The sequence below is a fragment of the Acomys russatus genome, chromosome 19 (assembly GCF_903995435.1).
Source record: "Acomys russatus chromosome 19, mAcoRus1.1, whole genome shotgun sequence".
NCBI classification, from domain to species: Eukaryota; Metazoa; Chordata; class Mammalia; order Rodentia; family Muridae; genus Acomys; species Acomys russatus.
Genome location: NC_067155.1, coordinates 9,737,189 through 9,746,213, shown reverse-complemented (window position 1 = coordinate 9,746,213; position 9,025 = coordinate 9,737,189). Strand labels below are relative to the sequence as shown.

The 9,025-nt window shown below is 38.5% G+C and overlaps 1 protein-coding gene across 1 annotated transcript; it reads right to left on the bottom strand.

Annotated features, from left to right (window-relative positions):
- Nucleotides 1–7,454: 7,454 nt before the first annotated feature.
- On the bottom strand, nt 7,455–8,432 carry LOC127203078 (vomeronasal type-1 receptor 4-like). The gene has a single exon (XM_051161885.1). It carries the CDS (start codon nt 8,412–8,414, stop codon nt 7,455–7,457), a length of 960 nt encoding a protein of 319 aa, XP_051017842.1. The 5' UTR covers nt 8,415–8,432.
- Between the last annotated feature and the right edge of the window lie 593 nt (nt 8,433–9,025).

The window sequence follows — 9,025 nt, the reverse complement described above, 5'->3', positions numbered from 1 at the left end:
CCCATTCTTCCCTCCCTCCCCTTTTCCCCTTATTTCCCTCCCCTATGACTGTTCCTGATGGGGATTACCTCCCCCTGTATATGCTCATAGGGTATCAAGTCTCTTCTTGGCAACCTGCTGTCCTTCCTCTGAGTGCCACCAGGTCTCCCCCTCTAGGGGACGTGGTCAAATGTGAGGCACCAGAGTACGTGAGAAAGTCTTTAGCCCTTTTCTATCTTATTGATTAGTTTTGGTTGAAAGTATATTTCATTAGATATTAGAATGGCCACTCTACCTTTCTTCTTGGGTCCCTTTGCTTGGGATTTCTTTTTCTAGCCCATTACTCTGAGGTAATGTCCATTCTTGTTGCTGAGGTGTGTTTCTTGTATGGAGCAGAAAAGTGGGTCCTGTTTTTGCATCCATTCTGTTAGCCTATGTTTTTTTTTTTAATTTGGGAGTTGAGTTCATTGATGTTGAGAGGTATTAATATTCAGTGATCATTAACTTCTGTTATTTTGGTGGTGGTTGTGGTAGAGTGTGTGTGAATGTGCTTCCTTCTTTTGGTTTTGCTGATGTGGGGTTATTTATTTCCTGTTTTTCAATTATTTCTGCCTGGCAGGACTGCTTGCCAGGCCACAGCCAAAGAAGACACTGTAGGCTCGATTTTCTTATCAATTATAGTTCATTATGAACTTATTAAATGAGCCTACCTCCCTAACAACCCAGCTGACCCAAACAATCAGAAAAGGACATTAAAGAACACTACAATGAAACCGTAAGGATATCAGTCCCTGGCGTAGTCAGCAGGATCTCAGCAGACCAGCAATTCTACCAAAGTTGCTGCTGGAACCAGGAGCAACAGCTGAAACCTCAAGCCTCAGCTGGAGTCCAAAGCCTTGACTTTCCCAGGAGCAGTTCTCTTTAGGAGCCTCTTGACGTGAAGGGGTGAACAGCCAAAAACCAAGTCCCAACCAAAAAGCTCTTCTCCCTATTTCAGTCTGTTCAAGGGTGTTTTTCACCAAGCTCCCCCACGAAGTAGTTCAACTTCTATGTGGAAAAACATGCTGCTTTCTCACATCTAAGTGGTAAACATCCTGCCCTCCTCTCCATCCCACACTTGGGATCAAAACAGAAACAAGTTTATCTCCCCTTCAGGACACACTCAGCTTTGTTATGACTTGGTGAGTTGGGGTGGATAAGAATGAGTGTTCCACTCTGCTCTGGATAGGAGAGTCAGAGAGGGGAGAAGGAAGAAAGGCAGGTGTGGGAAGTGAGGAAGGATGGGATGTTAAAAGAATGGATGAATGAATGAATAAATAAAATAAATAAATAAATAAATAATATTGCTGGTGTGACATGTCACCAATTTATTTATGAAGGCACTTAGTGTTTTGAACTTTCCTCTCAGCACCATTTTTATTGTGTCTCATAAATTTGGGTATGTTGTGTCTTCATTTCTCTTGAATTCTAGAAAGTCTTTGATTTTTTCTTTAATATTGTCTGACCTAGTGCTTATTGAGGAGAGAGTTATTCAATTTCCATTAGTTTTAAAGCTTTCAGTTTCTGTTTTTGTTGAAGTCTAACCATTTCTATTGTGGTCTGAAAAATACAAGGTGCCATTTTAATTTTCTTGTATCTGTTGAGGCTTTCCTTGTGACTGACTATGTGGTCACTTTTGGAGTGGGTTCTATGAGGTGTTGAGAACATGTTATATTCTTTTGTGTTTGGGTGAGAAGTTCTGTAGACATTTGGTTCATGACTTCTGTTAGTTTTACTATTTCCCTATTAAGTTTCTGTCTCAGTGATCTGTCCATTGCAAAGAGAGGGTATTGAAGTCTCCCACCATTAATGTGTGAGGATCAATGTGTGCTGTAAGCTTTAATAATGTTTGTTTTACGAATGTGGGTACCCATGTATTTGTAGAATAAATGTACAGAATTTAGATGTCCTCGTAGTGGATTTTTTTTTTCTTGGATGAGAATGAAGTGAACTTCCCTATATCTTTTGATTAATACTTATTTAATGTCTATTTTACTAAATGTTTGGATGGCTATTCCAGCTTGCTCCTTGAGTCTGTTTGCTTGGAAAACCCTTTTCCAGCCCTTTACTCTGAAATAAAGTCGATCTTTGTTTCTGAGGTATGTTTCTTATATGCAACAAAATGTTGGGTCCTCTTTGGGCATCCATTCTGTTGTCAGTGTCTATCTACTGTAGAGTTGAGTCTATTGATGTGAGATATAAATGAGCAATGATTGTTAGTTCTTTTATTTTAATGTTGTTGGTGGTAGTATTTGTGTGTATACTTTTGGTTTTGTTAAAGGAAGTTATTAAAATCCTTTCTTTTTTCTTTGCTTTGCTTTTTGTTTTGTTTTGTTAGTGGTAGTAATCTCTTTGAGTTGGAGTTCTGTAGGGCTGGATTTTTGCATAGACATTGTTTAAACTTAGCTTTGTCATGGAATATCTTGTTTTCTCCATCAATGGTAATTGAAATGTTTTCTGGATATCATAGTCTAGGGTGACACATGTGTTCTCTTAGGGTCTACGTGACATCTGTCCAGACCCTTCTGGCTTTCATCGTCTCTGATGAAAAGTCAGGTGTGTTTCTGATAGATCTACCTTCATATGTTTCTTCTATAATGTTTTTGAAAATATTATCTGTTCCTTGGAGCCAGGAGTCTTTTTCCTATTCCTTTTATTCCTAGATTTCATCTTTTCATTGTGTCCTTTTTTCTTGAATATTTTCTGTTAGTACTTTTTCTGAGTAATATTTTTGACAGCTGTATGGATTTCTTCAATTTTATCTTCTATGTTTGAGATTCTTTCCTCTAGCTCTTGTATTCTATTGGTGATGCTTACTTTTCTAGCTTCTGTTCTCTTCCCTAAGTTTCCCATCCCCAGGATTTCCTCAGTTTGGATTGTCTTTATTGATACTATTCACATTTTCAGGTCTTAAAACTTTTATTAATTTTCTTCATGTATTTGATTTTATTTTACTATTTGTCTTTGCAGGCTTCTACTTGTTTGGTTGTATTTTCCTCCATTTTTGAAAGATTTATTCATTTCCTCTTTAAAAGCCTCAATTTGACTGTATTTTATTGTATTTCTTTGAGGGACTTCTTCATTTCCTCTTCAAAAGCATCTACCATCTTAATAAGCATAGATTTAAGGATATTTTCCTGTGTTTCATTAGGATGTCCAGTATTTGCTGGAGGTTCTTGTGGAGCCATATTATCCTGTTTTGCTTTGTTGTTGTTGTTTATTGTAGACTTACACTTGCTTTTATTTTTTTTTTTTTTTTTTTTTATTAATTTATTCTTGTTACATCTCAATGTTTATCCCATCCCTTGTATCCTCCCATTCCTCCCCCCCCCCCATTTTCCCATTATTCCCCTCCCCTATGACTGTTCCTGAGGGGGATTACGTCCCCCTATATATTCTCATAGGGTATCAAGTCTCTTCTTGGCTACTTGCTGTCATGTGTTTGTTGCTGAAATTGGCTGGTTGTTCTTGGACCTAGCTGTGATTTTTAGGCATGCAGAAGCCCTGCCTGTGATGTGTGCTGGGGGTTTGATCTCTGTAAGAAGCTTCTTGCTTCTAGTTGTGTAGCAATTGGACCTATAAGCAGGGGGAGTAGGGTCTGGGTGTTTACCTTGTATGTACCTGTCCTGCAGGTCTACTCAGGCCATCTGGTAGAGTGTGAGCCATAGACTAGATCTGCATGTCTGTGGAATCCAGAGCCATCCTCAGGGTGGCAGGGTTAAACAGGAGGCCTGAGGCTAGATCTATGTGTGTGCCTGCCAGGATCACGTTCTCTTTTCAGGAAACACAAACAGATGCTGCCATTTTGGAGTCAGCAACCAGCCACTTGCTCACTTTCATTTCCTGCTCTCCCTGTAGGTACTCAGATTTTGTGCCAACTGGATTCTGCCATCATATATACAGACTTTGTAAGCATTTAGTGTCCAGGATGTCCCCCCAGGGAGTCAAGTAGAGCCATGGGCCAGAGAGTGGGGAATATGGTGTTGCTATCTAGAGACTGTTTCTTGAAATGGAGTGATGAACAGCCAAAAACCAAGCCCCAACCAAAAGCCCCAAGGCCCCTGTTTTGGGCTCATACATATATCCTCTCAGTGTGTTGAAGGATGTTTTTCAGCTGGCACCAATCAAGCACCCCACAATGTGGCTTGACTTCTAAGTGGAAAAACATCCTGCTCTCTCACATTCAAGTGGTCAACATCCTGCTCTCTTCCCCATCCCACACTTGGGATCAAAACAAAAACAGGTTTATCTCCCCTACACATTGTATCCCATATGCTTGGGTAAAAGTTTGGGTATGTTCTGCTTTTATTTTCATTGGGTTCTAGAAACATTTTAATACATTTCTTTATCTCTTCCCTGACCCAGTGATCATTGAGTAAGGAGTTTTTCAGTTTCCATAAGTTTGTATGCTTTCTGTTTTTTCTGTATTGATTGAGGTCCAGTTTTATCCATGGTGGTCTGATAGGATACAAAGTGTGATACTAACCTTCTTGTATTTGTTGAGGCTTGCTCTGTGACTGAGAAGAAGGTATTTTCTTTTTGTGTTTCAGTGAATGTTGCATAGATATTTCCTTGGTCCATTTGATTCATAACGTTGGTTGGTTTCATTGTTTCTTTGTTTTATTTCTGCCTCATTGACATGACTATTGGTGACAGTGAGGTGTTGAGGTGTCCCACTATTAATGTGTGGAGTAAGATTGTGATTTAAGCTTTAGTAATGTAAATAGGTGGGTAATTTATGAATGTTGGTGCCCTTGCATTCGGGGCATAAATGTTCAGAATTGATTTAGAGTCCCAATAGGATGCCTTCCCCTCTGTCCCAGTTTCCTGGTAAGTGAAGGCTTTCGTGGGACATGCCCCTTGGGCTAGTATGCAGATATAAGTGAGTATATACCATTTGAGTCTTTCTGCTTCTGGGTTAACTCACTCATTATGATCATTTCTAGCTCAATCCATTTATCCACAAATTTCGGGAATTCCTTGTTTTTAATAGCTGAGTAGTATTCCATAGTGTATATGTACCACAGTTTCTTTATCCACTCTTCTATTGGGACTCTAAATGAGAGACGCATGGGAGAATAGCAAAATAAAAGGATACAGAGGGTCCTAGAAATCTACAAGTAGAACAATATGATAGGCAGATTTGGGCCCAGGGGTCCCGCTCAAACTAAGGCACCAGCCAAGGACAATACAGGAGGTAAACTTTAAACCCCTTCCCAGATCTAGCCAATGGTCAGAATATTCTCCACAGTTGAGTGGAGAATGTGATACGACTTTCTCACGTACTCTGGTGCCTCACATTTGACCATGTCCCCTGGAGGGGGAGACCTGGTGGCACTCAGAGGAAGGACAGCAAGTAGCCAAGAAGAGACTTGATACCCTATGAGAATATACAGGGGGACGTAATCCCCCTCAGGAACAGTCATAGGGGAGGGGAATAATGGGAAAATGGGGGTGGGGGGGGGAGGAATGGGAGGATACAAGGGATGGGATAAACATTGAGATGTAACAAGAATAAATTAATAAAAAAAAATGTTCAGAATTGAGATATCTTCTTGTTAGATTTTTCCTGTGATGAATATAAAGTTTTTTTCCCCATCTCTTTTGATTACTTTTAGTTGAAATTGTATTTTATCACATAATCAAATAGCTACTCTCCTTTATTCATGGGTCTGTTTGCTTGGAGGACTATTTTACAGCCCTTTACTCTGAGATAATGTATATGTTTTTTCCTGAAGTGTTAATTGTATGCGGAATATTGATGGAAACTGTTTTTGCATCCATTGTGTTATCCTGTGTCTTTTTATTAAGAAATTGAGTCTATTGATGTTGAGAGATATTAAGGGACAATGATTGTGTATTCTTGTTATTTTGATGGTTGTGGTGGTGGTGGGGGGGTGGGGGTGTGTGTGTATGTGGGAGAGGGGTGAGAGAGAGAAAGAGAGAGACAGAGACTCTCTCTCTCTCTCTCTCTCTCTCTCTCTCTCTCTCTCTCTCTCTCTCCCTCCCTCCCTCCAAACAAGAACAAGAACAAAAAGCCCACTACAATCATAATTTATTTTTGTTGTTATAATGGTAGTTTTGATACTGGGCAGTGTCTCAGTTTCTAAGATATTCAGAAATGTGTGTTTCCCAAATGTCATGGCCCACATGTTGAGAATTGCAATACAGAGCAAGCCCCAAATCCAACCAAAATGTGTCTAGTTGCTGAATAACAGGTGTGCTAGCAATACAGCAATGATATTGTCTTACTAGGATGATTATTTTTGTCATTCACAGTGTTTGCAGACTACTAAGGCTGTTCTTGGTTTTCTTCCTTAAAAATCCTGAATACATCTCAGATGCAATAGAATATCATGTCTCTTTGCCAAAGTGTGTGGCATCTTTCGCAAGGGATGCCATGAACTTCTGGTTGTTACCCAAGACCAGTAGCAATAGTCTGCTTTGTTCGGTGTATCTCCAAACACTCAAACAAAAAACTCAAGGGCAAGTATTTCACACATTGATTTTTCAGTTGGCAGCCTCTGTCCTCTACTATGAGCACAATACTCAGTATAGAATAAACCCTGCATAGAATAAACCTCTGTATAGAATACACTCACAGAAAAAGACATACCTAGACCAACCATACGGCATTTTAAGGTTTCCTTAGTGTTAGTTATCCTCTTTGGATCACCTTCAATAATTCCCCATGTTAATATAATGTCAAGCATTTTTCATAATGATTAACATATGTCATAGCATAAATGTTGATGGTTTATATATACACATGTAAATGAACATGTATGTATGTATATATTTATATGTATGTTGTTGATTTTGTTTTGTAATTTTTACATTTATATTCTCCTGATTAAGTATGAATTTAAAAGTTGGGAAACTTGTGCTGTTTTGAACTTAAAATATAGACATTTATTAGACGATCAACAGTTAAAAATAATACACATCAGTGTCAAGTTGACAATATGAAATTCTGTTCCTCAGAATTCATTGTTGATATGACTCTGAGGGTGTTTCAGATATGTTCAATAACGGCAGAAAACCTACCATGATTTGGGTGACACAGAGTCTTAATAAAAAGAGCCAAAGGAAAATAAACTGTGCACAGGAATTTAAGTTTGTACTTCCTAACTTTGACCACCTCGATGTTACCACATACATTATACTCATTTCCCCACAAATTCATCTTCCCTGACTGCATCTATCTTGCGGTCATGGATTATTACCTTCAGACTGTCAGGTAAACGACTTCTCTGAGTTGCCTTTGTCATGTATTTTGTGAGTGAGGCAAGAAAATTAAGTGGCATGTTTATCAAATGATTTCCTACAGTATGACTACTGATTATTCCTCACAATGAAGAAGTCAGTAGGAACCTTAATATTATTTTCAAATTTCAGTTTTAGCATTCTGAAACACATAAAAATATAATAATACATTAGAATAAAGAGATGTCCGAGGTTCTACATTTGTGGACACGACAATTGACAAAACAGGATAAAAACGCTCTGGAACTAGGCTTCATATTGGTGATGAGAACAAAGGGGCAAAATACGGGAAAGCATATTTCTAGATATGTACATATACTTACTCCCCATACCATTGGGTATTTAGAATAAGTCCTAAAGACGACCACAATGGAAGAGAATGAGTAAGAGATGACAAATGTGCACAGCAGGATGAGGATAGTTTGGGTGGCTCTGTCTTCAGGTGAGACTTTCAGAGAGCGCTGAGCACCGTGGATATGCCGGACTTGTTTCTTATGTCTGTAGAGGAGGCTCACCATGGAGACGCTTGAGCAGGCCATGAGACCCAGACCGAGGCCGTCACAGTAGCACAGTAAGGACAGGTACAGGACAGTTGCCACATTGTAAGGAGAAAATAGCGAGCAGTATCCATAAGCCATCTGGTAAGTCTCATTTTTCCTGTAACTAGGGCCTGATATTCTTACTGGTATCAAGATATTCAGAAGCAGATGCAGAAGCCAGCTAAGTGAGCAGAAGGGTCCAACGTACTTGGGGGCTCTGTGTTTGAGCTTCATACACCTGGAGTTGCTAGAGTTTATTGTAATTGCTTGGAAGCAACTCAAGAGACACATCGCATAAAGGGACATACCCCTTGCTATTCGATAAGTATACACTGTCAATTTACACCCAACGTCATCAAGGAAATTCTCAAATCCACAATCTGACATTGCCCGTGGAACACCCCTTGACATGATAGACAAGCAGTTGGCAAAAGTCATGTGCTGTATAATCACATCTCGAGGCATTAAATGCTTTCCAGAAGCTATCAAAATGATATAATAAAGTAGTATCGAGGAATTGCCAAGCAGTCCCACTGTAATCTGAGAGAAGAGAAAACCCCCCATTGCAAAGTTTTCAGAAGGCATTTTCATTCCTATTTTTTAAAAAAGTAAAGTTTAGCATGGAATAAAGACTCTGTAAATGCTTTGTTATTGCACATCAGTTTATGAAATTAGCTTAAATAAAACCTTCATAACTTTATTGTATTTATATGGTTCTCCCAGGGAAAAATGGAGCATTTAAAAATATTTTCCTTAGAAATTAGATATTCACTGTTATATCAATGGGATGAAAAAAAATTGGAAATGTTTATGCAAGTTTAATGATTTATCTAGACATGGTGGTGGGCATCTTTAATTTCAGTTCTCAAGAGCCAGATACATAGGTGATTATATATTTGTGGCTAACCTTGTTACAGAAGCAGCTCAAAGACATTCAGGGCTACACAGAAAAAGAAGCACATACTAAGAAAAATTAAACTAAATTATTAATGTATATTTTTTCAGAGAAAGTATTTTTAAAATACACCATTATATTTGAAATTCACAAGAAGATTTCAATATTCATCAATAAAAACAACAAAAATATTCAAAAAGAATATTTACAATGAGTGATTGAAATACTTTAAGATTTACCTTTTTTAAATTGTGTATTTTGGGGGTGTTGTGATTGAGTTTGTGTCCCATAGAGGCCAGAGTCTTGG

Coding starts and splice junctions, on each gene's coding strand:
- LOC127203078 (XM_051161885.1), bottom strand. CDS start 8,414: ATGAAAATGCCTTCTGAAAACTTTGCAATGGGGGGTTTTCTCTTCTCT.